The following is a 26,262-nucleotide window of genomic DNA, read 5'->3' on the forward strand; positions in this document are numbered from 1 at the left end:
CTGCTGGCAGGGAACGCGCCGGCCCCTCGGTACCCCCGCGGTTTAATCGGGTAGGTGCTCTCTGCTCTCCCTTGTGTATCCTCCAGTTGCCAACTTCGACGGTGACAGGGCCGCTCCCCCAGGGGCAGGTGTGCCGACAGCCAGCTAGGGCGTGAAGTTCCATTTGTGTGAGCTCACTGACCTCCCCCAGTGACCCTACAAGAGAAGGAAGTTACATAGGCTGAGCCTCCGAGAGGTTAAGCAACTTGCCCAAGGTCACACAGCTAGTAAGTGGTAGAGCTGGGATTAGGAAACCAAAACCCTCCTCTTTTCTGGACACACAGAGCCAGGGATGAGTTCTCACTCTGTTTGGAAGCTGGGTCACTGCCAGAGGCCCAGGCTGATCTGGCCAGGCCTCTGCCCACCGCCCCGGGGCTGCTCCAGGGCCTGGGCTTGTGGCGCAGATCAGGCTGAGGAAAGATTGCCTGTCTGCATCTGGGGGGGCTCTTCGGCGGGAACACAGGTTTTCAAGGCGGGCTCAGGAGCGACCCATCATGATGCTGAACACACTCTGTGGTGTAGGGGCTTGGCTCAGGTGTGGCTGTCCCCTGGGGTCACCAGGGACTGCTGAGGAGTGGGCTGCATCCACCCCCATCCCAGTCTGAGTGTCTATCCAGGTGTCAGTGCCCCCCGCCCGCCCCTCGCTGGGCTCCAGTTACCTCCTGAGCCCACTGCTGGCTTGGACGGAGGTGTGCGGTCCAGAGAAGGGCCGGGACTTCTCTCTGAGAAGGCAGCTGTGCTAACCGTGGGCAGGGCCCCTCACCGCCCAGCCTTCCAAATCGGCATCCACTGGGAGCCAGGTCAGGCCCTGGGCTCGGGCAGCACAGAGGGAGTGGGAGAGCCCTGGGCGCATGGGTCCAGTAGGAGGTCAGGGGCTTGGGCATGACGGGGGCTCCTGAGCCCTGACCCAGGGGAGGCGAGGGTCCTGTCTGCATATGGGTTTCCCTTCTCCTGGCCCGCACCCACGCGTGGGTGATGAGGCCCGCTGGACCCTGGGGTCAGCCCTCCTCCCGGACAGGATGCCAGGCAGGCTGGGTCCAGAGCAGAGCACCCAGGACCCAGGCCAGCAGCTCACAGGCTCGGCTTCAGCGTCAGAAAGCCCGAGGGGCCAGGTGAGCAAGAGACAGCTCGGACAAGAGCCTAGCTTCCTGGCTCCGGCTCTGTGCCACCCGACGACCCCCCCGCCTGTCTTTACACACTTGCCTTGTACGACTTTCTCACTGAGGGTTCCAGCCACCACCCAGATCACAGCCTCTTCCAAGAGCTGTCCCCCAGCTCAGGCCTCATTTCTACAACTAGTCCCTGGACGTGCCCTCCCCGCCGTCCCCATGGTCCACGGGCATCTCAAACTCAGCAGGTCAGAAACCACCCGTTTTCTGGCTCTCAAAGCAGCCTTTCTCTCCCGTGTCTCCTTGCATAGTTGGGGACACCACCACCCACCGCAGCCCCAGGATGCTCGACTGGACCTGTCTCACTCTTCACTCACCCCCGCACCCTGCAGCCCCAATCCTGCCGGCCCTGCAACCTGCACTGGCCGTGACCTGTCCCCTCTCTGCCCCCCGCTGCCATCCCTCCAAGGTTAGGTCTGCTGCTCAGTCCGTCTCCTGGCCTCCGGCATCTTCCTGTACACAGCCCACCCTCTGCGCCCTTGGATGTCAAATGCAGATCTGACCCCGTGGCTCCCATGCACAAAACCTCCTGCTGTCTCTCCATCACCAGCAGGCTAATGTCAGTGTCCTTTTTAAAAAAATTTATTTTATTGAAGTATAGTTGATTTACAATGTTATCTTAGTTTCAAGCGTACAGCATAGTGAATCAGTTATATATATATATATATATATATATATATATATATATATATATTCTTTTTTAAAAATTCTTTTCCATTATGGTTTATCACAGGATATTGAATATAGTTCCCTGTGCTCTACAGTAGGACCTTGTTGTTTATCCATTCTCTGTATGGTTTGCATCTGCTAACCCCAAACTCTCAGTCCATTCCCCCCACCCCCCTCCCCCTTGGCAACCACAAGTCTGTTCTTCTATGTCTGTGAGTCAGTTTCTGTTTCGTAGGTAAGTGTCAGAGTTTAGATTCCATATATGTGATATCATATGGTATTTGTCTCTTTCTGACTTACTTCACTTGCTATGATAATTTCTAGGTCCATCCATGTTGCTACAAATGGCCAAATTTCATCTTTTTTATGGCTGAGTAATAATCCATTGTATATATGTACCACATTTTCATTATCCATTCATCTGTCGATGGACATTTAGGTTGTTTCCATGTCTTGGCTATTGTGAATAGTGCTGCTATGAACATAGGGGTGTATGTATCTTTTTGAATTACGGTTTTCTCCGGATATATGCCCAGGAGTGGGATTGCAGGATCATATGGCAACTCTATTTTGAGTTTTTTGAGGAGCCTCCATACTGTTCTCCATAGTGACTGCACCAATTTATAATGTCCAGTGTCCTTAACATCCTGTAAGGCATGCCATGCCCAGCACCCCCCCCCCCCACTCCCCTGCTGTTGTTGCTGTGACAACACTAAGCACTCCTGCTGTTTCTCATCTCTGTGCCTTCCTGGTCCCCTCCTCTCTCACCTGTCACCTGTTGCCTTGAGTGTCTCCCACTGGCTGGCAGGTCCTTGAGATCAGGGCTGGTACATTTTCCTTCCCGCGTCTCCAGAACAGAGCCTGGGCCCAGGAGCTGAAGACGTGTCACATGGTGGAGAAGACAGAACGGGGAGCAGCACTCCCCCAAGGACTCTGAGTGGACGTGGCCTCCCTTGGGAAGACCACGGGGAGTGCCTTTTCTGCGGCCAGGGACTTGAGCTTCTCCAGTTGTCCAGCCGCACTGTCGTAAGGAAGCAGTCACGACAGACGGGCAGAGTGCGAGGGTGGCTAGAATTGCAGACAGGGGTTGAAATTCTTTCTTGCCTGTGACTCGCTGTGTGATCTTAGACAAGTTATGTACTCTTCAAGCCTCAGTTTCCTCATCTGTAGAACGGGGGCAGTCATAGTGCCCCTCCCCCACATAGGGTTGATGTAAGGGAAAATAAACATGAATGTCAAGTGCACAGAATTATGCCTGGAGTAGCACTCAAAACCATTTTTGTAATTGTACGTCATTCAACTGATACTCTTGAGTTTTTACCACTGGACTTCTGGGCGTGGAAAAACAATATTATTACTACAGTGAACAATACAGACATGGGGAGCGTGGTGGCCAGAAGGCTGGTGTGGATGGCACATCGCGGCATTTCCGTGTGGGACCCCACATGATCACCTGCCCTCCGGCGCTGTGGGGTGAGCCGGGACCATCCGTAGCGGGCTGTCGTCCAGTGGTGATGAGGGAAGCCCTCAAGTCCTGGTCTGGTGGTCTGTCCGCTCAGCTTCGGCCTGAGTGGTTGGCCGAGGGAGCAGGGGCGCCCAGCTCCGTGCATCTGCTCTGGAGCCGTGGTTTGGGGCAAACCAATGTTATGGGAACAGCTCCTGGCTCGGGCTGGTGTTGGTCTGGCCTGGAGGTAGATCTAGGGTGGGGGGTTTTGGTCTGAGAATCTTATTTTGCCCGGAAAGGAAGGGGAATCAGCGCCGGGTAGCTCTGCAGTGCTCAGCTTCTGGCTGGTGGCGCACACTGTCTGCAGGGGGACGGGGGTTCAGCTTAGTGCCAGGGTGCCCTCCTCCTCTGACCTGAAAGGACAGCTCTAACCGGTGGGGACAATCGGCTTGTGCTAACAATCTGATCCCCGGCAGAGTGGCTGCGAGGGTCCCCCGGCCCCAGTCCCCTGTGTCTCCACAAACCCCAGGATGTCATTCCTTATTGGAAATGAACGCATCCTCCACCTTTTGGCCAACTAGGTGATGAGGGTCCCGCAGGGAGATCACCTGGAGGTGCCTCCCAGACTCAGGAAGCCCCCCTGGTGCTCCCAACCCAGCTGGGCCCCCTGGCCTCTGCCCAAAAGTGGCCCTATTGTCCCCCCACCCCACTTTAAGCTCCGCTTGCCCTCCTAGCTGCCCGGCCGGCCCCGCCCTGTCAGTTGTATCCCCACTGCGTGTGGCTCTTCCAGAGCGCCCTCTGGAGAGAGTGTGAAATACTCAGGGGCCCTGGAGAAGGGCTGTGGATTTCACGGCTCCAAGCCTGTGAAGCTGATGCTCAGAAGGGTGAAAACACACATCCGTTCGCAGCAGGACGGCTGCTGGGCTGTGCACCTCACTTACCCCCACTTTGCACACGGGCATCCTGGCTCGTCCCAGGCCACCTGCTGGTCCTCATCCCGGTGGGCAGCAGCACCCGATGGAACAGCTCACGGCTGTAGCCATAGCGACAGCTTCTCCACAGTGCGCAAGTACCGGCCTGGCCTTGGCGGGGGGGCTGTCCACCTCATTTACCTCTGGGTGCCTCCAGGGCCACTGATGACACCTGCAGTCTCCCCGGGCTGTGGTTTCTTCCTTCCAGCCGTCCTGTCCCATCCTCGCTCCTGCGGGGCATCTGGTCCAGCCCTGCCGTGGGACCTTTGCCTATCCGAGCCATTTGTAATGCTAACAGGCAGTTGGGGTCTCCCAGTGGCCCCCCAGGCCTGCGGCAGGGTTGACGGCAGGGCCCGCATTCACCCTGTCCCGTGGCAGGGGTGTCCCCTCCTAATCACGGGCTGCGTTTTAATTTATGCAGACGGGGGAGGGATGTTGGCAGGAGCCACAGACATCCATCACCCCATCTCCCAGCACCAGTGGGTTGTCAGCGGGGCCTTAAGGATAATACACTTTCTGTTTAGGGCAGTTACTTCATCTTGACAAACTCCTGTGTTAAGCAGGGCTCTCAGGGGGGCCACCATTAATCAGCACAAAACCAGGGGGGTGCCTTTTCTGAACTGTAGTCGCCCTTGGGGCCCCGGGCTGGACCCTTTGCCGTCCTCGCCGCCCTGTTTACACACGCAGCACGCTGACAGCGCGCACGCCGCAGGGTGCTGTGAGGCACCGAGCCGCGGCGGGGGAGGGGCCCATTTGTAACGCCGGTCAGCACATTTCCAAGCCCGGCAGAATGATCCATGGGGGTGATTAGCAGGCCCCAGGAACACAGCGGGGGAAAACAGATAACCCCCTCTCGTGGGTCGCTCCCGGACTCGCCCCCAAGACTTTGCTGGATCCTTGGGTAGCACTTAGAAGCTGCTTCCATTTTGGGTCGGGGGGGTTCAGTCCACTTTTGGAAAGGCCACTGACAAAGTGCAAAAGCCAAGCTCAGCCCCGTGTCTCCTGGAGTTTGTCAGCTCCGCGACCCTGCCCTCCCAGGTCACCTGTGCCCCGCTCCTCCATCACACACCTGTGGCTCTGGTCGCACTGAAGCCCCGCCCCAGGCTGCCTGGACCAGGGCCCTGGGCCTCCTCCTTGGCTCACGTTGTATCTTCATGGTCCTAGAAGAGCTCTCACTGCCCTGCCCCAGCCGTAAGGACGTGGTTGGAATTTCCCTGGGGGGCTGTGACACTGACTAGCTGTGTGGCTGACCCCGGCCTGGCTCAGTTCCCTCACCTGTAGAATGGAGATGATGACGACGCTGCAGTCCTCATCACATGCTACGAGGATTAAATCACACCCAGGAAGCCTCCAGCACGTAGGAAGCCGGGTGCATCCGCTGTTAGAACAACTTGCGATTTCAGTCTCTGAGGAGGGCCCCAGCGGATGGGCTGACGCCTTGTCCTGCTTTTCCTGTGACTACCGTTCTAATACTACCATGTCCGCTACGACGGCCCTAATGTCCCCTGCCTGGTGCTGCCGTCCTGTCCGCTCTGTGTGCCAGTCCTCCTGTGTCTCACACTGCTTCGTCTGCTACCCAGCTGTGCAGCAGGACTCTCTCTCCTGTTAATTTATGCAGAACATGGGCAGCTGTGGGCCCCCTTCTTATCCTCAAGTCTCTTTTCCAGGAGTGAGAAGATTCCCTCATTCATTCACCCCTCATTTATTCACGCCCTCCCTCCGTGCCAGGGACCAGTCTCCGGCTTGGAGGAAATGGTCCAGAGGGCATATCTTCTGCCTGATTTGGGGAGGGGGGAGGAGAACAGGAAACATCACAGGCACACGTGATCTTGATACGGACCAAGGTTCTTAGACTCGGTAATCAACAGAAATTGACTAGAGGCCAGACAAGAGATCCAGGCAAGGCTTTATTGCGTCCCCTGCTACAGCAGGGAGGAGAGAAAACAAGTAGCAAGCTGCCTTGCTCTTCCCCAAGGTGGGGCGGGCTGGTTCCTCTATGGGGTGAGGGTAGAGGTGTGTCCAGGGGTCCGGCTGGAGGGGTGGCCGAGGTGCTCTGCCCACCCCCTTGGCGGTGCTGAGTGCAGGGGGCATGTGCAGGACCCTGTTTTTACTCCCGACACCTTGTTTTTGCTCCCAGCCCTTCAGAAGCGGCAGTTGCGTTTTTGGTCTTTTTGTATCTTGTTGTCCATAATTTGCCCCAGCTGCTCATGCACGCAGTTATTTTCAGTCCCTTATAGTTTCTTTGTATCTGTTGCTCCAGGAGACGTTTGTCCAGGTGCCAGCACTGCAGCAAAGGGTCCCAGCCTGTCTCACACTGGATTTGTTTTGGGCAGCATGAGTTGGTGTGATAAGTAGGAGACGGGCTTGGTTGGGAGGAGCAGAGTGAGCGTGGGTAGTGGGCTGGGAGCTCTCTGGGGTCTGCAAGGGTCCGGCTGATCCTGGGGGCAGACTTGGGGGCGGGATCAGAAGAGTACGGGGGCCAGGCCGGGCTCTGGACTCCATCCTGCCTGTGACAGCAGGACCTGGGGGCCACCTCCCAAGCAATGGGATCCCTCCTCGGGATCCCCTTGGCTGGGGTGAAGCTGGACCCACAGAGCAGGGCCGTTGCCCACAGCACTTTGAATGGGACGAAGAGGCCAGACTGCTCTGGGGTGTGTAGCAAGGGCAGCTCTGGCTTCTCTATCCGCCAAGCATGTTGTGTGTGGGAGTTTGCCCCTAGATGTTAAACCCTGCTTGTTTTAAAGGAAGTACGCTCCTTCTGCTTTTAATTCACACACTTAGTTCATCAAAATATTGTTTTGCAAGAGGTTTTTTTGGTGTCCCGGAAGCCTTTGGAGTTTTTCCCTGCCTCTGCTCTAGGAAGAGTTTCATTCTAGGAAACAGGATTCTGGGCCCTGCTCAGGGCCAGTGGGTCGGGTCATGAGGCCGTGTTTTCTGTTTGTTTCTCCACCAGCAAAATCAGAGGAATGGGCTTTTCCTGGGGGTTCCATGGATGGGTGTACAGTCCTGCGGGGTGGACCGTCCAGTGTCCCCTGGACGCAGCAGTGGGAGGTTGTGGGCCGGCGCTGGGGGAGGGGCGGCGGGAATGGCATATGCTGGGACCGTCATTCAGGCAGTTGGGTCCAGAATCACGCGGAGCCAGTGCTCCCCAGGGAGCCGGGCTTCTGGAAGTGTTACAGCGCTCAGCCAGTGCTTGTTCACAGCCCTGCCTGCACCGCTTCCTGCGTGTGCTTTTCTTTCTGGGGACCCTCTTAATTGTCATAGGGTCTCAGGAGTTCAGTTGCCCACTGCCTTGTTTGGGAATGCTTGCCCAAGCCAATGGGAAAGGCACTGTGCAGCAATCCAGGGCAGAATTCAGGGAGGTGCTGCAGACTTGCTCTGCTCGGCCCTGACGGTCGGTCAAGGGTGTGGGATGAACATAGACACACGACTGTATATAAAATAGATAACCAACAAGGACCTACTGTATAGCACAGGGAACTCTACTCAATATCTTGTAATAACCTATAGTGGAAGAAAATGTAAAAAAAGAAGATATATATATATATATATATATACACACACACACATATGTGTAATTGAATCACTTTGCTGTACACCTGAAACTAATGCAACATTGTACCTCAACTATATTTCAATAAAAAATTTAAAAAGTAGATAAGCAATGTGGATATATTGTATACCATAGAGAAATTATAGCCATTATCTTGTAATAACATTTAAAGGAGTATCATCTGGAAAAACACTGAATCCCTATGCTGTACACCTGAAGCTAATAAAATATTGTAAATCTTCTATACTTCAATAAAAAGAATTAATAACTAAATAAAGTCAATAGATTTAAAAAAACGATAAGCAAGCAAAAAAGGGTGTGGAAGGAATGAGCCCGGGAGCCCTTGTGACTTAAACGGATGCAAGCAAAGGAGAATCGAAGGGAAGAAGATTACCTGCTTGTCAGTCGGCTGATTTAAGGACCAAACAGAAGTCTGCAGGGGCTCAGACTCAGGAGCGAGGAAGGACTGAGGTTCGGGGGCGCGCTCATCACCATAATGTATTGATGAGACTTTGCTTCACCCAGACTGGAATTCAAAAGCAAAGTCCAGTAATGATACCTGGTTAGGCCTGCGTCATTCAGTAGGGTGACCACGAGCTATGTTGGCTGTCCTGCACTTCATATGGAGCCGATTTGTATTGAGATGCGCTGTCAATGAAATACGTAACTGACTTGGAAGGCTTAGTACAGATAAAAGGAAATAAAACATCAGGTTAATGATTTGCATGTTGAAAGGATAATATTTCTGATATACTGGGTCAAGGATATCGTATTATGAAAATTATTACCGGTTTCTTTCTACTTTTTTTTAATGAGGCTACTAGAACATTTAAAGTAACATAGGTGGCCCGCATCACACGTCTGTGAGGCCAGGGCTGTCCCTGACAGGAGGACAGCAGAGGAGACTCGTTTTAGGTAGAGGAGATTTGAAGGGAAAGAACCCTGTTGAGTCATGTATAATCGTCGGGACCATTCTGACAACGGTCTCCGAGGAGTGGTCCTTAGGGGTCTGCTTCAGTGAGGGAATGAAAAGCGTTTGGGTTTTTTGTTATTGTTGTTTTTTGTTTTTATTTATTTTATTTTTGGCTGCCTGGGGTCTCAGTTGCGGCACGTGGGATCTTTCGTTGCGGCACGCGGGCTTTTCCCTAGTTGTGGCTCGCGGGCTCCAGGGCGCGTGGGCTCTGTAGTTGTGGCGCATGGGCTTAGTTGCCCCACAGCATGTGGGATCTTAGTTCCCTGACCAGGGATCGAACCCGCGTCCCCTGCATTGGAAGGTGGATTCTTAACCACTGGACTGCCAGGGAAGTCCCGAAAAGCATTTGTAACGAGCCTTCCGTGGCAAGAAAGTGAGTGCCGCCCACAGAGCTTGGAGGTGCTTGGAGGCTGTTCTCGCAGCAGATTCCACTGCCTGGTTTGGCATCTCGCTGGCTGGCTTTGGCGGGCTCTGCCTCAGAACACTCCCTGGAGTCGGGGGGTCTTGGCCAGACTGGGGAACCATCACCAGTGCCTGGTGGGGACAAGATGCTGTGGCCTGCTTGAGATCCACAGCAGAGTGACCCCAGGCTCTCTTGGTGCTCTCGGGAGGGTGGGAGCCAAGGCCAAAGCACAGACTGGGGGGATCTTTGGCTGGAGCTCTGTAGGAAAGGGCAGATGCTGGGAGGGAAACAGAGTGGCAGGTGACACCCTGGGGACCCATGGGGAACAGGCAGAGGAGTGGCATAGGCGTCCTCCTGAAAGGGCTCAATGCCCTCGTGACAAGTGGGCTCTTCATACAATGACAGGACAGCATCGAAGCTGCCAGCTGACGGGGCTGCTGGTGCAAGCTGGCAGGTGAGTCAAGGGCATGTCTCAGCAGGTGAGCCCGTGCAGCATGGGGTCCACACTGGGAAGCTTGCATCTGTCCCGGGCCGCCCGGCCCACCCCGGCCTCTGGAGCAGGTGGAAGGGGCACGGGGACAGGTCACTCTTCTCCAGGCCCTGGGCTGGATTCGTGCTTTCTGCAAGGCTCCTTAGAGGGCTGCAGGGGACACCTTTGGAGCCACAGTCCCCTGGGTCTCAAATCTATTGTAGATTTTGGGGTTCTGCATACTGTCTTCTTTGGGACAGGTTCTGTGGCCAAGACAGTTTTCAAATTTAATCAGGCTTGACCTTCTCCAAAGTTTCTTTTGGTCTTAAGAGTCTGTAATGTGGGGACCCACTCTGCGCCTGGCCTGCACAGGCTCTGACATGTTAGCTGGTCTCTGCTTCATGCCCGCCTCTGACCTCGGTCCTGTCACCACCACCATTTTACAGATGAGGAGACCAAGGCACCGGAAGGTTACGTGCATCAGCGGTGGGGCCGCTGGGCTGGGGCGTCAGCTGCAGCCTCACTGCTGTTCACCACAACCCCGAGGCCTCTGGCACAGGTCCTGTTGGCCTCCTGTGGCCTGTTTCCCTCATCTTACCACCGCCCTCTGCGGGTGTCTCGGTCAGCGCAGGCTGTGTAACAAGAACACCAGAGATTGGTGGGGGGCTTAAACAACTGACATTTATTGCTCACAGTTCTGGAGGCTGGGAAGTCTGAGGTCAAGGCGCCAGCAGATTCAGTGTCTGGTGACATCCCACTACCTGACTTATAAATGCCCATGGCCCACTGTGTCCTCACACAGTGGAAGGGGACACGGGTGTCCCTTTTATAAGAGCACTAATCCCATCATGAGGGCTCCACCCCATGACCTCATCACCTCCCAAAGGCCCTGCCTCCAAATACCATCATATCAGGCAGGCATTAGGATTTCAACATAAGAATTTAGGGTTGACGAAAACATTCAGTCTATAGCAGAGAGAGACAGGTCCCCGGACTGCCAGGGCTCCCTTGTGGTGCGGGCCACGTGGCATTTGCGTCTGGCCTCTCCCCGGGGAGCCTGGTCCAGCCGTGGACCGTGCATGCCTCTCTGCCTGCCCACCCCGCCCTCCAGACCAGCCTCAGGGCCCTCCCACCGTGGAGTGGCTCGTGCTGGCCCAGCCCAGCTATTTTGTCCTATTTTGTCAAGCAGCACCTTGGAAAGGCCAGCCCGTGGCTGTGGTGCGGGCCCGGCCGCCGCCCTGGTCCTGCCAAGCCCTGTGTGGGCCTGGGCCTCCGCCCGCCGGACACCCACCAGCTTGTAGTGTTGGAATTTCCTGTCTGACGTTAATTTCCCCCCACTATTTTTCCCCCCAAAGTGAGACAAAAACTCTTTAATTGCGTGATCTGGAGTGCCAGTCAGGATATTATTATTCTTATTAAGTGCTTCCCGTGGGGCAGTGCCCAGGCATGGGGAGGGCTCTGGGTGCAGCCTGTCCCGGGGCTTATTACTGGAGATAATAGTGCCATTTGCATAAGGCCTGGCCACTGGGAAGGAAGCTGTCCCTGGACTTGTCCGCACTGTCCTGCCTCCCAGCTCTGATGCTTCAGCCATTACTTGGTTCCCACGGGGAGAGGCCTTGGCCATCTAAGTCCACACGTCTGAAGGGCTGGCCTTTGAAACTGTCCAGGTTTGAAAGTGGACTGAGAACCCCCAGTGAAGGGAGGTGTGCACGGGGGCCGTCCACATGGTTTCTTCAGCCCTGCGTGCACCTTCGTTCTTGTACTTGGAAAAGCACAGTCCCTGGGTTGCATTCCTCGTGAGCCTCCGGCCATATGCAGAAGCCCTGGTAAATGGGGCAGCGTGGTGGTCCCCGGGGTTCAGATGTCACGCCCAGGGCCGTCTCTCTCATCAACCATGTCGAGTTTCTACAGCTGCAAACGCTCTCCAGCTAGGACAATGCATAGTAGGCAGAAACATGAGAAGCAATCTCTTACTTAACTGGTGCCAGTGGGAATTCTGGGGCTACAGCGGTAAAACGGATAATCTAGGCCAATCATTTTCCAAGGGTGGTCTCTGGCAAGCTTGGCCAGCATCGCCTGGGCACCTTTTATAAATGAAGATTCTCAGGCCTGCCCCAGGCCCACGGAGGCCGCAACTCTGGGGGTGGGGCCCAGCCATGGTGTTTTAACAAAGCCTGCAGGTGATTCTCAGGTCTGAAAAGCACTGATGTCAGCGCCTAGCAGGTGCATCATAGGTGTGCCTCTTGTTATGTGTACCGCATCCTTGAATCCCTGAGAGGGTCCCAGAGAGAGGCATCCCTCATCCTGAATATACGGCAGAGGCCACGGGTTTGGGCCAGCGTCCACACTGCACACAGCTCCGTGCCAGGGCACTAGTGAGTGCTCTGGACTCTGTCCACACTGCCTCCCAGCCTGAAGGACCCAGCATCCTCTCCAGCTCTCCCAGTACTGGCCCCTTGAGGGCCCAGCTGCAAAGCCACCTCCTCCAGGGAGCCTTCCCGGACGCTCTGGGTCCCACGGAAATGGCCCTTCCCTGACTCTGAGGCTGTCCTGACAGCTGTGCCCGTGGACCCCGCTGAAGCCCACAGGGCCAGGCTCTCCAGCTTTGCAGACGGCCTCCACCGAGGTGCCTGGTGCACTACCTATGGGCAGGAATGCTGTTCCTCGCTCTCTGGAGCTTCCAGGGCCCTCGAGCAGGGTCCCCCTATTTGGACAGAGTAGGGGAAGCCGTTGCGCCATGGGTGTGACTTTCGCCCTCCGGGCTGTGATGGGCTAGAGTTGAGAGCTCCACGCTGGGTGGTGTGCAGCTCCACTCTGGATACCCGAGAAAGCTGAGGAGCTGGACTCGTGCGGCCTGCAGCCTGTGCAAGTCAAAGCCATTCTAGAGGGGTCACGTGTCCGACCTTCATCGTGTCCCTGGGTCAGACCTGCGTGCTGAGGGAGGGAGCATTCAGTCTCTTCTTTGGAGCTGGTGCCGTCATCTCTGGAATCTTCTGGGAAGGCGTGAGCGCCGCCTCCCCCAAGGCGTGGTCCTGGGATCTCCACAGGGATGGGAGGGCGTGTGGGATTCCAGAGGAGCCCAGCTTCAACGGCTGAAACGTCGACCTTAGCTGTGCACAGGCCACGAGCTAGTGTCCAGTAACCGCTCGAGGGCTGGTGGACCTTCCGGGTTCACTGGGGCACAAAGTAAAGGTGCGGATCGCCATCCCTTCCCTACACCGTCAGTGCTTTTTCTTTGCCAAGCATCTTCACCTTCTCGTTCCCTGAAGAGTTAAACGGTTTAACTGACCAAGCTGGGCATTCAGGGTGGAATGGAGACTAGCGACCTTCTCTCTGTTGGGAGAGCCCTCCCCAGAGGTGCACTTGTCCAGACCGCCGATTCCCCCCTCGCTTCCGGGAGGGGAGAGCGGGGTTTGATGCCAGGCAACTGGATCATCTGAACCGCCGCCCTCCAGCACAGGGGAGCCATCCCCCGCCTGGGACCGCTCGGCCTCGGGCTTCTTTGGCCACTGCCTTTCCCAGGAGCAGAGTGGCTGCTACAGCACGGGAAGATGTGGCTGAAGGCACATGAGGAAGGGATGGATGCGACTCTCCAAAGCTGCCTTTTAAACAAAATGCACAGTGCTGTTCATTGGAGCCATCTGGCCGCCTGCGAATTCCCTCCGGTGTTTGTTTCATCGAGGGCAGCGCGGCACAGGTTCTAGGGGATGGACGGCGGGGACCCCTGGAGTCTGCAGCAGCCGGCCTGAGCTTCCTGCCAGTGAGCCGTGTGGGGTGGGGTGGCTTCAGCAGGGGTAAAATCGGAGAAGAGTGTTCCCGCAGTGCCCCGAAGCCCACGTAACGCCACATGGCTGCAACGCCACAGTTCCCGTCGCGGGCACGTTCAGCAGTGGGCAGCGCGTCTGAGATCCAGCTGGATGCATCTCGGGGTCTCTTACCCCAAGAATCGGAGAAAAGGTCCCGCCATGACGCTTGTTCACCTCTCCCGAGATTCACAGTGATGGGGAAGGGGGCTCCCACTTGCCGAGCTCCTGCTCTGTGCAGACACTGTCACAGGCTGCTCAAGAGTTGGGTGTGTGTCGTCCCATTTTACAGATGGAGACTGAGGCTCGGAGCCCTTGTCCCTTGCTAGCAAATGACAAAACTGGGGCTCACAGCCAGGTCTGTCTGGATTTATGGCTCACGTGCTTTCTGCTCCTATCCCAAGCTCCTTAGGCCGTGGGGACAGGTCATCCCTTTAGGACTGTCCTCTGACTGATGGGCAACTCAGGGGTAAGGCGGATTTCAGCTGTCAAGTTCACTATGCTTGACTTCAAGCTTTCTCCTTCTCCTCCACACTAGCCCCTTCTCCAAAGATACAGATGTTTCTTGCTGCCTGGGTCCTTCGGTCAGGGGGAAGTGACCTGGTAAGTCATCTGTGAATTTTTCACATTAGTGTGTATTTGTGACTTTCCCAAGGTCCATTTGCTTTTAAGAAAAAGAGTGAAACAATTGCACTGGATATTTCTTAAGATGCAAGGAATTATAGAGGACAAGAACATGATCAATTCGTCATGAAAGGGGAGTCCCAAGCAGAAATGGGGGGCCAAGAAGCCCTTTCCTGGTCCCCAGAGCCATGCCTCCATCTCAGCTTCTCAGAGGCCACCGGCACCCAGCAGATTGTCCCTGACGCAGCCCCAGCCTCCTGCACAGCCACACCAGGACATGGTCGGCTGCCCAAGAAGGACGGGGATCGGTGCCCTGTCCTGGCCCCTGGCCTCCTGCCCAGGGCCCCATGGGCTGCGCTCAGATGGGTTTGTGCCTCATTGTAACTCAGCCCTGTATCAGGCCAGGACCAGGCCTCCTTCTAGAGACTCCCGCCGGAACCTCCCTCGGTCAGTGCCAGGGCTGGACAACTCTTCTCGCAGACACCCATCTCTTCCCTGGTCCCAGGCCTGGAGCCCGTGTGCTCTGAGCTCATTCCCTGCTATGGTCTTTTTTTGGGGGCTGCGTTGGGTCTTAGTTGTGGCACGCGGGATCTTTGTTGTGGCATGAGGGCTCCTCATTGCAGTATGCGGACTTCTTTCTAGTTGTGGCATGCAGGCTCAGTAGTTGTGGCTCGCGGGCTCTGTAGTTGCAGCACGAGGGCTCCAGAGCACATGGGCCCTGTAGTTGTGGTGCATGGGCTTTCTAGTTGTGGCCCGAGTGCTCGGTAGTTGCAGCGCTCGGGCTTAGTTGCCCTGTGGCACGTGGGATCTTAGTTCCCTGACTAGGAATCGAACCCCCGTCCCCTGCATTGGAAGGCGGATTCTTAACCGCTGGACCTCCAGGGAAGTCCCCTTGCTGTAGTCTTGATGGGAATGGCCCATGCTGATCTCTAGGGACTGGACAGCCGAGAGGGCTGGGGCGCCCCCGACACGTCCCAGGAGATGGCTGCTTCCCCCGGGCTGGCCCCTCTGGCTATGTCTCCAGCCCAGTCCTCAGGGCAGCATCTCCACGTTGCAGCGACACGTGACTTCATCCAAGGAGAATTCCTCCAGCTGCTGCCCTGGCTGCCTGGTCGTGTTTCGATGACCCGGTTTTCCTGATTCTTTGTCGGAACCCTCTGCTGACACTCCCACCCCCACCCCATCCCGTCCGGCCGTAAGTCGCCAGAGTCGTCATTAACGGGGCATCCACTAGAGCCAGGCTTCCAGGGGAAGGTCCCCCGTGTCCCCTTTCAGTGTCCTGCTTACTCACACAGCGAGATCCTTATACCAAGGACACTCCCCACACAAACGTGCCCTCACCCCTGGGACTACCAGCCAAGGAACATTTAGCATGTAAACCTTAGTGCAGAAAAATCCTGGGGTTTTAAAAAAAAAAAAAGCCATCATGCCACCATCGTCAGCTTCTTAAACTGTTGGTCTTTCTGTGTAGGATCAAAACCAAATGTGCATTTTTTTTCAGAGGGGGCAGGGAGATCCATAGAAAATTCCCATCTTAGAGTTTCTTCTTCAGAAACTTAAAAAGAGAGCCATTTCTTTGAAATGGCATATGGTGTGTGTGTGTGTGTGTGTGTGTGTGTGTGTGTGTGTGTGTGTGTGTGTGTGTGTGTGTGTGTGTGTGTGTGTGTGTGTGTGTGTGTGTGTGTTCCCCCCATCATGCTGGAAGGACATGATTTAGTTTGGATTTTTTTTTAACTTAAAAAAAGAGCCCACAATGAAAACAGTGTGTGGACGGGTCGCATTCAATATGTTTCTGGAAGGCCGCCTTGTTCTTTACGTTCATCTTCGTTAAGTTCCTTGGGTGCTGCTGACAGCCTCTGGATGGCGTGCTGTCTCGCAGAAGGTCCAAAGTGGGACCTCCTCCTCCTCGGCCTGCCCGACCGGCTCTGGGCAAAGCATTCCCTGCTGAATGTTTCCATCAGGGCCGTGGGGGCCAGCAGGGGTCCATGCTGGTCTGAGAGGGTCCTGAGTCCTCAGATTAGCCAGCGTCAACCTTCATCCCTCAGTTTACCTGTGGTGCAAAGCTGGTCCCAGAGACGGTTGGCGGATGTACAGGTGGGCTTAGGTGATGGGGCCAGGGGCTGAGCGGATTCAGCAGGGCCACTAGCTCAGTGAGTTGTACAGAGAGGACCATAAAGAGGAAACAGTGCCCAGTGCGTGCCCCCTGCCCCGCCCCCCGCCCCGTGACCTGCTCAGGATCCATCCTAAAGCCTCACTGAGTCACCAGCTGGGACAAGCATGGCTCTTCCCCGGGGGGAGCGGGTGACCTTTCACAAACAGCTGGATCTGGTAGGAAGGAGCATGGAGCTCATCTAATCCCCGTTGTACGAAAGGATAACGTGAGACCCAGACAGGGAACATAATGTCCTCAAAGTCCCAGGGCCGCCTAGTGGCAGGGCTATTCTGGGATTCCTGGCTACCGCCTACCCGGCCTCCCTCAGCCTGACTCTATTCATGCAGCCTTTTGAAAAGTTTCATCAGAGCATGTGACTCCCTACCCAGGACCCCCCGGGGGCCTCCCAAATCTCCCAGAAAGTAATCCCCAAGTCTTTCCCAAAGCCTGTCTGCCCGGGCTTATAGGACCTCCTAGCTCCATTCCTCTGTTCCAGCCCAGGTGGCCTTGTGCTGAAATCACCAAGTTCTTTCCCCCCACCAGGCTCTGGGCCTTTGCGCTGGCCTCGCCCCACCAGGCTCTGGGCCTTTGCACTGGCCTCGCCCCACCAGGCTCCGGGCCTTTGCGCTGGCCTCCCTCCACCAGCTGCACCCTCTCTCGGAGAGCCCTGACTTCTCCAGCGTCGCCCGAGCCCCCTCTGTTCCCCTGCCCGACTCGGTTTCCTTCTTACTCTCAGCGCCCTGATGTGAGGGTATTGATGTATTTCTGGTTTGCTCCTGTCCCCTCTTCCGGGCAATGTCTACAGCTCTGTGGCGGCGGCAGCGCGGCAGCTTTGTGACGCCCCCGCCAGGAGCTGGAGCAGTGTTCCTACACAGCAAGCACTTGATACAGGCGGATGAGTGAACGAATGAATGAATGGCTATTCCTACAGTGACTGTGCCCAGATGTAGCCCCCGCTGACGTGAATGGTCTGGGTGGTTCTCTGAGGTGGGCAGAGGGGTCCGGACAGCGGGTCCCGGGGTTGGACTCTGGCCGATGGGAGGCGTGGCGCTCCATCCTGGCCCAACACTGGGAGCTGCTGGGTGGGAAGTGAGCGCTCAGAGGCCCTATTTGCTGAGGGCCAGCGTTGTGCCGGTGCTGTGCTCCAGGAAAGCGCACGGGGCTGAGTGCAGAGAGACAGTGAAACCAGCGGTCACCAACGGCCTGATCGTGGCTCACGTAGAGGTACAGACATGCCACTCTGAGCCTCGATGTTCTTTCCTGAAAAATGGGGATAAAGACAGGGTTAGTGGTCAAACTAAACGAGACGCTATAAGCAAAGCCCCACGAGGCAGCTGACGTCACTAAGGATGAGCACCTGAGGCACGTCCCCTCCTGACCCAGCTGGGGACTGCCACGCTCCAGCTGCTGGCCGACCCGACACGTCCCTGCCCGGATGGGAGGAACCACTGACACGAGTTCCCAGGCCCGTCCTGAGGGTCCCAAGCGGGTGAGGGTGGGGCGCGGGGGTGTGGCCAGAGCCCCTGCTGCCTGCTCGTTCCCTGGGTGTCAGCCATCCTGGGAGCAGCAGGGCCGGGGGATGTCCTGCCCTGCGTCCCTGACTTGAGAAAGAGGAAGCCATTGCCTCCATAACCCCACAGGCTGCACCCCAGGACCTGGCAGAAAGGAGGGAGCAGCCCCAGCTGCAGCAGGACCCTGCAGGCGGCTGTCCCTTATGCCTCTGCTGGGAGGCCCCAGGCTCCTCCTCCCCAACCTCTCGTGTGCGCGCGCACACACACACACACATGCACACACACACACAGCCTGGTCTTGTGCAGCAGCCGGGTGACCTCGGTGCCATGTCCGCTTCATGTTTGCCAGGTCAGCTACCATGAGCGCTTCATTCCTGGGCATTTTATTGCTCTTTAGACCTGGATGAACTTGCATTACTTCTGAGAAGAGCACTGCTATAGCTGGTGGGGCAGAGGGGAAGGTCTGGGCTCTTGTGGCCTCAGGGGACCCCCTTCAACCTCTGCAGGTTAGAGATCGGGGGAAAGGAGCATCCCAGGGCGCTGGAGAATGGTCGGTGGAAAGACGAGGAATTCTGGGGTGAGTGCAGCCTGAGCTTGCAGTGAAGACCCAGGAGTTGCTGTTTGCAAGCACTGAGAGCAGGGCCCAGTGCTGTATGAGCGCTTGTTAAATGTGACACATAAGCAAGGTCGGGACAGAAAGACCCCGGGATCACCGTTGCACTCAGGGAGCCTCGGAGTGTTCGCTGGGGTGGTATAGAGGGAAAAGCCCGTGCCCAGCCATCCAGGGCCTTGGATTCCCCTCCTGGCTCTGTTGTCTTTCAGCCCCATGACTTTGGGCTGAAATCACCCTTGCACTCAGGGAGCCTCGGAGTGTTCGCTGGGGTGGTATAGAGGGAAAAGCCCGTGCCCAGCCATCCAGGGCCTTGGATTCCCCTCCTGGCTCTGTTGTCTTTCAGCCCCATGACTTTGGGCTGAAATCACCCTTGCACTCAGGGAGCCTCGGAGTGTTCGCTGGGGTGGTATAGAGGGAAAAGCCCGTGCCCAGCCATCCAGGGCCTTGGATTCCCCTCCTGGCTCTGTTGTCTTTCAGCCCCATGACTTTGGGCTGAAATCACCCTTGCACTCAGGGAGCCTCGGAGTGTTCGCTGGGGTGGTATAGAGGGAAAAGCCCGTGCCCAGCCATCCAGGGCCTTGGATTCCCCTCCTGGCTCTGTTGTCTTTCAGCCCCATGACTTTGGGCTGAAATCACCCTTGGCCTCCATTTCCTCACCTGTGAAATGGGCACAGTAACACCTACCCTGGCTGCCTCAGGGGGCTTTCGGATATGCAGGGAAACAGAAATAGACAAAAGCAAACCACGTTTATTTTGTTAACAATACTGTAATCTGGTCTGCCTGGCTGCATTTAAAAAAAAAAAACAGAAACAAAAAAAACATAAAGGCTCTTTCCTGCAGGTCTGGGGAGGTGAGTACTGCTTCCCTGCTGACTCCCCTGGGGATTTGGGGAAGCCCAGTTTGTCTCCCAGGCTGTAAGCAGGCGAGCGGGCCCTCCGCCCTCCCCAGGGTCTGCAGGGAGCAGAGGGTGACTTGTCCCCTGCCCCACAGCCGGTAAATGGTGTAATCATGGTTTGATTATGGACTGCGGGGCTCCAAACATTAGTAATAATTGTCATCATCAGCAGTAACACGTACAGAGTGCTTCTTATGTGCACAAGCACCTCTCGGCAGGAACGTTTTATCTTCAGGGCAACCCTAAGAGTAGTTGGTGTTCCTTGTTTCTGGATGGACACAGGGAGATGCAGACGTAACGGAGTTTGCCTGAAGCCAGGCAGCTGGTGCGCAGCAGCTTTGCTCCAGGTCTGTGACTCCCAGAGGGTGGCCGGTCCTCCTGTCACCGTGTTCAGAGTCACAGCTGCACGCCCAGCCTCACCTCCTCAGAGGACACGGGCCTAAGGGGAGAAGAGGGTGGTCATTCCCACAATCACCAGCCCCGGAAGGGAGCGCCCGACTGCAGGGATGGGGCAACGCACCAGTGTCAGGTTTCCTCGGAGCCCAAGATTTGTGGAGTCTGGGTTTGGCAAGTTGATTTAATCAGAGTGAGAGGATTTGCTTTCTTTATTCCCAGTCACCGTGGAGGGTGTCAGGATTGTGGAATTAGGAAGATAAAATCGAATATGTAAAAATTAAGGTTAAACATCAGGAAGAAGGTTTCCTCTTGTTAAAAATTCATAAGCGATGAACCCAAGTGTCCATTGGCAGGTGAATGGATAGCCCAAATGTGGTATATCTATACAATGAATATTATTCAGCCTTAAAAAAGGAAATTCTACTACTCAGCCATAAAAAAGAATGAAATAATGCCCTTTGCAGCGTTATGGATGGACCTAGAGATTATCATACTAAGTGAAGTAAGTCAGACAGAGAAAGACAAGTATCATATGATATCACTTATATGTGGAATCTAAAATACGATATAAATGAACTTAGCTATGAAACAGAAACAGACTCACAGACATAGAGAAGAGACTGGTGGTTGCCAAGGGGGTGGGGGGTGGGGCAAGGATGGATTGGGAGTTTGGGATTAGCAGATACAAACTGTTATATATAGGATGGATAACCAACAAGGTCCTACTGTATAGCACAGGGAGCTATATTCAATATCCTGTGATAAACTATAATGGAAAAGAATAGGAAAAAGAATATATATATATGTATAACTGAATCACTTTGCCGTACAGCAAAAACTAACACAATTGTAAATCAACTGTACTTCAATAAAAATATATTAAAAAAAAAAAAAGGAAATTCGGACACATGCCACAGTGGATGAACCCTGGGGACGTGAAGTGAAATCAGCCAGCCACGAGACAAGAGATACTGTGTGATTCCACTCATACTAGGTTCCCAGAGTAGTCAAATCCATAGAGACAGAAAGCAGAGTGGTGGTCGCCAGGGGCCAGGGGAGGGGGAGAGGGAGTTGGTGTTTAATGGGGACAGTTTCAGTTGGGGATGATGGAAAGAGTTCTGGGGATGCATGGTGGTAGCACACTCAATTATACACTTAACCATGGTTTAAAATGGTAAATTTTATATGTATTTTACCACAATAAAAAAGGAATTCGTAGTGCTTACAATACCAGGATCTGCTTGCACAGACACAGTAGGCAGCATTATCTGTGTGCATTTATCACCATAGGCCTGGCAGTCAGCTGACCTGTGTGCGTGGAAAACGAACCCACCGGATTTCTTTAACCTCTTGAGTAATTCAGACTCAACGCTCAGCCTCACTGGCCTGTGGCCCTCAGCCTGGGCGAGAGCTGACTGAGAAATCTTAGCCCTTTTCCCCGTGTAACTACTTTTTAAAGAGCCTTGTTTTCCTAAGGCCTATAATTATGCTTGCCTCCAGGGTACCCAGGAATTGTTTTTTTTTTTTAAATTAGCAAAGAGCATCCTACAAGTATCATGATTTGCGGAGGACAGGCCAAGTGCAGACAGGAGGCCGACGCGCTCTGGCAACCAGGTCTCACGTGTCAGCGTCGGCATCCCGGGGGCCAGCGCACTTGGGGTCCGTAATGCACATTGAGAGCTGGAGCATTCACAGACCCACAGAGGTGTCCACCGTGGGCTGCCCACAGGACGGGGCTCGGTGGCACTTGGCCTGCCTGAGGCTGGCCACAGCCGGGAGCTGGCCCTGCCTCCACAGACAGTTCTAGGTCAGTGTCTCCAGCGTGGGGGACCGTAGCGTCCGGAGGCTGCGCCCCGGGGCTGCGGGCACCACACCCGGCCAAGGCCAGGATGGGCAGAAGCCTCTGTCAGCTCTGTCAGCCCTGATTTGCGGCCAAGTCTGTCATCTCCCCGAGTTCAAAGAGCGCTTAGCTGCTTGTCTTTGTCAAGAGCGCAGTTGGGGGTCTTTTATGTGAAGGGTGTAGGGTTCCCGGGCTGACTTTGATTATTTATTCATCCCCCTTTGTGGGTGTGTGATAGCCGGGCACCCCGGAGCCCCCCTGTCCTGAGCGCTGCTGCTCTGAAATTCATTGAGCTTTAAAGCCCTTTGAAAAGTGCTTTTCGAGGGAGGGGAAAAGTTTCTGAAGTCCTGTTTCTCTCTCCCCTCTGCAGTGCCGACACATCTCCTGCCACCGTTCCACGCCCCCTTCCCGATTGACATGCGACACCAGGAGGGAAGGTACCATTACGAGCCTCACCCTGTCCACGGTGTGCACGGGTAAGTTCCACCTGCCGCCCCTGCCTCCGTCCACCTCTGTCACCCCGGCGTGCGCTGACCCGTGTGAAGGGGGACTGTGGGGTGTGAACCCCAGCTCCCCTCTGGTTACCTGAGCAGGAAGCGCACCCATCTCCCACATCACGGCTTCCAAGGATGCAGGGGGTCCTGGTGTGTCCACAAGCGCCCTGAGGCTCTTCCCCCATCCAGGCAGTGGGGACGCCCTGCCGACCAAAGTCCCCATATAAGTACTGTGACTTTGGATCGACGTTGTCCCAACATAATCATTCATAGTGCCCCCCCCCTTCATGCTCTCAAGTATCCCAGTTTGGACAGTGAATTACAGGGTAACCCTACTGATAAGGACAAGCTCAAGGTTATTCTTTGGGGCCTCTCCTACTCCCTGCTTTAAGACCCCCCAGTGAAGGCGTGTGTCCCCTGTGTGTCTCTCTCTAGACCTGTCCCTGCCCCTCTTCACTCCCACCCAGGGTCTCGGAGCCCGTAGCTGATGTCACTTTTCTTGGTCTTTATGACTCCAAGACCCCTCGCTACCTCATCCATTTTGCTTCCAGGAGAGAGCCTGAATCCTTCACCCCACCCCCGGTATCTCCACTGCGCCCCACACCTGCCTCTTGACCCAGACACCCGACCTGTCCACACCAAGCTGCCGTTATGGTTCTAGCCCACCTGGACCTGGGTCTCAGCCTCTACTGCCCAACCTGCCTGGAACGGCCCCTCCTCCTGACCACCTCCTCCAGAGTCCCGAAGCCTCAGCTCAGGGGCCACCTCCTGCTGGGAGCCCACCCTGAGTGGGGGTCCTTCCCTGGATTCCTGCCACACTGTAGCATTGGAATGAGGTGTCTTCACACTCTGTCCAGTGGGCTCTGAGCTTTGCTCTGAGAGCCATCGACACCCTCCATGCATTCCACCCATTGAAGACAGACCCTGCTCCCTCTCCCAGCTCCTGCTGGAATAAAGTCAGTCAAAACTCACTAAGACCCCACTATATTCAAAGCCCTGTGCCTGAGAGGGGGGCAGGTGACTCCTGTTTTGGGGCACCCGCTGCTCACCCCAGACAAAGCAAATCTGGGACTTCTGTGTGCTTTTTCAAGCTGTCTTGTATGTTGCAATAATCTCAGACATATAAAAAAGTTGCAAAAATAGTGCAAAGATTTCCCGTATACCCTCACCCGGTTCCTCAAACGTTCACTTCTTACATAACCAAAGACTGGTCCAGTGCTATTAACTAACTCATAAATCTTATCTAAATTTGGTCAGTTGCCTGTGGATGTCCTTTTTTTCCATGTTCAGGATTTAGCCCTTGCATTTAGTTGTCATAACTCCTTCGTCATCTTTAATCCAGGACATGGCTCAGTCTCTCTTGCCTTTCATGACCTTGACACTTTTTTTTTCTTTTCCATTATGGTTTATTACAGGATATTGAATATAGTTCCCTGTGCTATACAGTAGGACCTTGTTGTTTATCCATTCTCTAGATACTAGTTTGCATCTGCTAACCCCAAACTCCCACTCCATCCTTCCCCACCCCCTCCCCTTTGGCAACCACAAGTCTGTTCTCTGTCTGTGAGTCTGTTTCTGTGTCATAGATAAGTTCATTTGTGTCGTATTTTAGATTCCACATATAAGTGATATCATATGGTGTTTGTCTTTCTCTGTTTGACTTACTTCACTCAGTATGACAATCTCTTGGTCCATCCGTGTTGCTGCAAATGGCACTATTTCATTCTTTTTTATGGCTGAGTAGTATTCCATTGTATGTATGTATCTCATCTTCTTTATCCATTCATCTGTTGATGGATACTTAGGTTGTTTCCATGTCTCGGCTGTTGTAACCAGTGCTGCTATGAACATTGGGGTGCATATTAGAGTTTTGTCCAGATATATGCCCAGGAGTGGGATTGCTGGATCATATGGCAACTCTGTTTTCAGTTTTTTGAGGAACCGCCATGCTGTTCTTTGAAGTGGCTGCACAAATTTACGTATGACCTTGACACTTGAAGAGGAAAGGCCAGTTACTGTATAAAATGTCCTCGATTTGGGTTTGCCTGGTGTTGCCTCCTGATAAATTCAGATGATGCATTGGGGGCATACTCCCATAGAAGTGGTGCTGTGCCCTCCTAGTGCATCGTGTTGGGGCCCATGACGACCATACTTCTCATCCCTGGAGATGGCTAACTTTGATCGTTTGCTTACGGTGATGTCTGCTGGGTTTCTCCACTTTAAAGTTCATCCCTTTGTAATTACAAGTCCCTTGTGGGACAATACTTGGGTAATATGTAAATTCCTATTTCTCATATTTTCACCCACTCACTTGAACATCCATTGATGATTCTTGCCAAAAACAGCAACGTCTAGTATTTGCTAAATGGTAATTTTCTATTTCCGTGATTCCTTCCACATTTATCGATTGGAATTCTACTGTAGGAAGAGCTGTCCCTTCTCCCCCATTTCTCTGTTTATTTGATCATTTATCTGTGTCAAATTAGTGTGTGGATATTTGTCCTCTTCTGTGAGTTATACTCTATTGCTGTCACTATTTATTGTGTTGTTCAAACTGTCCCAGATTTGTGCGTTGGGAGTTCCTTCAAGTTGTCCCCTGTGTCATGTTGGGATCTTTGCGTTTTATTTTGGTGCATGTAGCTGGTTCTCACTTGACTAAGGCCTGCTGCTGATAGGCCTGTGTCCCGCTGGTGGACGGTGGGGCCATTTCAGCCCTCTGCCCACCTCCCACGCTTCTCCAGCTGCAGGTGGCTGAGACCACAGCTCAGGCGGCTTCTGGAAGGTGCGTACTCTTAGAGCTGGTGGATCACCCCAAAATTGCTCAGTTGGTGGCATCTGAGAATCCTATGACTATCAAGGAAGCTGAGTCCCTTTCCAGGAGGGGGTTGGAGTAGCTGATTTTCTGCTCTTGAGAACTGTTTGGCTGGTTCCGTGACACAGATCCTGGGCACGGCAGGCCTGCAGCGAAGTGCTCCCCGCAAGGGGCCCTGTGCTGGTCAGAGACATGCGCACTGCTGAGAGCTCCCTGGGGAGCGTGCAGGCAGGTGTGCGTCCCTGCAGGGGAGCATCCTGGCTCCCATGTCCCCACATACCTAGGGGCAACGACAGAGATGTAAGACGACGTCACCATTGACGACTGCCGTTTCTCGAAATAACTCTGACCTTGTGGACAGACTCTGCTGTAAACACTTCCTGTGTTCATCTTACTTAATCCTCTCAACCCTAAAAGATGTGCATTTCATGTCAGCCCCATGTTACAGATGAAGGAACTGAGGCAGCACAGAGAGGTTAAATAATTCATCCTTAGGGCCTCCACTGAGGGAGTGAGAGAGTTTGAAATCTAATTACCGCCTCCTGAGCCCCGGCCCTCGGCCGCATGCTGGCCTCGCTCTTGGGAGCACGTGTATGACCACAGGTCGCCTGCACGGGTCCAGACGATTCCTTCTTGAAAGCTCACCTAGCCCTTTGCTAGGGCACTGCCCCCAAACCTCTGGACCAGCCGCCTCCCCAGGGAGCCTGCTAGCAATGCAGAGGCTCAGGCCCCAGCCCAGACTTGCTGAGTCAGAGACTCTAGGATGGGCCCACCGTTTCAGGCCCCAGCCCAGACTTGCTGAGTCAGAGACTCTAGGATGGGCCCGCCGTTTGTTTTTTTTTTTTGGTTTTTTAAATAAATTTATTTATTTATTTTTGGCTGCATTGGGTTTTCGTTGCTGCATGCGGGCTTTCTCTAGTTGTGGCAAGCAGGGGCTACTCTTCGTTGCGGTGCACAGGCTTCTCATTGCGGTGGCTTCTCTCGCTGCAGAGCACGGGCTCTAGGCGTGCGGGCTTCAGTAGTTGTGGCCTGTGGGCTCAGTAGTTGTGGCTCGTGGGCTCTAGAGCACAGGCTCAGTAGTTGTGGCGCACGGGCTTAGTTGCTCCGTGGCATGTGGGATCTTCCCGGACCAGGGATCGAACCCGTGTCCCCTGCATTGGCAGGCGGATTCTCAACCACTGCGCCACCAGGGAAGCCCTCATCGTGTGTTTTTAACACACATTACAGGCTTGAGATGCTCCGGCTGCAGGCAGGACCTTGGCACTGAGTCAGGGGCCCTCAGTACTGTCACTCCCCGGGCTAGTAGAGAGCTGTGGCCGGGAGGTGGACCGCCCCGAGTTTTCTCCAGGCTCTGCCATTCCCCAGGTCAGGATTGGACACAGGCCATGTCCCGTCCCGGGGCCTGCTTCCCTCCTGGCCAGTGAGGGACAG

At 54.7% G+C, this 26,262-nt stretch overlaps 1 protein-coding gene across 4 annotated transcripts in view; it reads left to right on the forward strand.

Annotated features, from left to right (window-relative positions):
• The window catches only part of GLI2 (GLI family zinc finger 2), a 246,916-nt gene that overhangs the window by 160,853 nt on the left and 59,801 nt on the right, over positions 1-26,262 (forward strand). For all 4 annotated transcript variants that reach the window (XM_082466363.1, XM_082466360.1, XM_082466361.1 and 1 more), the window contains one exon: positions 21,896-22,001. In XM_082466363.1, the coding sequence (XP_082322489.1) occupies positions 21,943-22,001 (59 nt within the window). In that variant the 5' untranslated portion in view covers positions 21,896-21,942. The remainder of the gene's footprint in view (positions 1-21,895; positions 22,002-26,262) is intronic.

This window comes from Balaenoptera physalus, assembly GCF_965194825.1.
Source record: "Balaenoptera physalus genome assembly, chromosome: 6".
Lineage (NCBI taxonomy): Eukaryota > Metazoa > Chordata > Mammalia > Artiodactyla > Balaenopteridae > Balaenoptera > Balaenoptera physalus.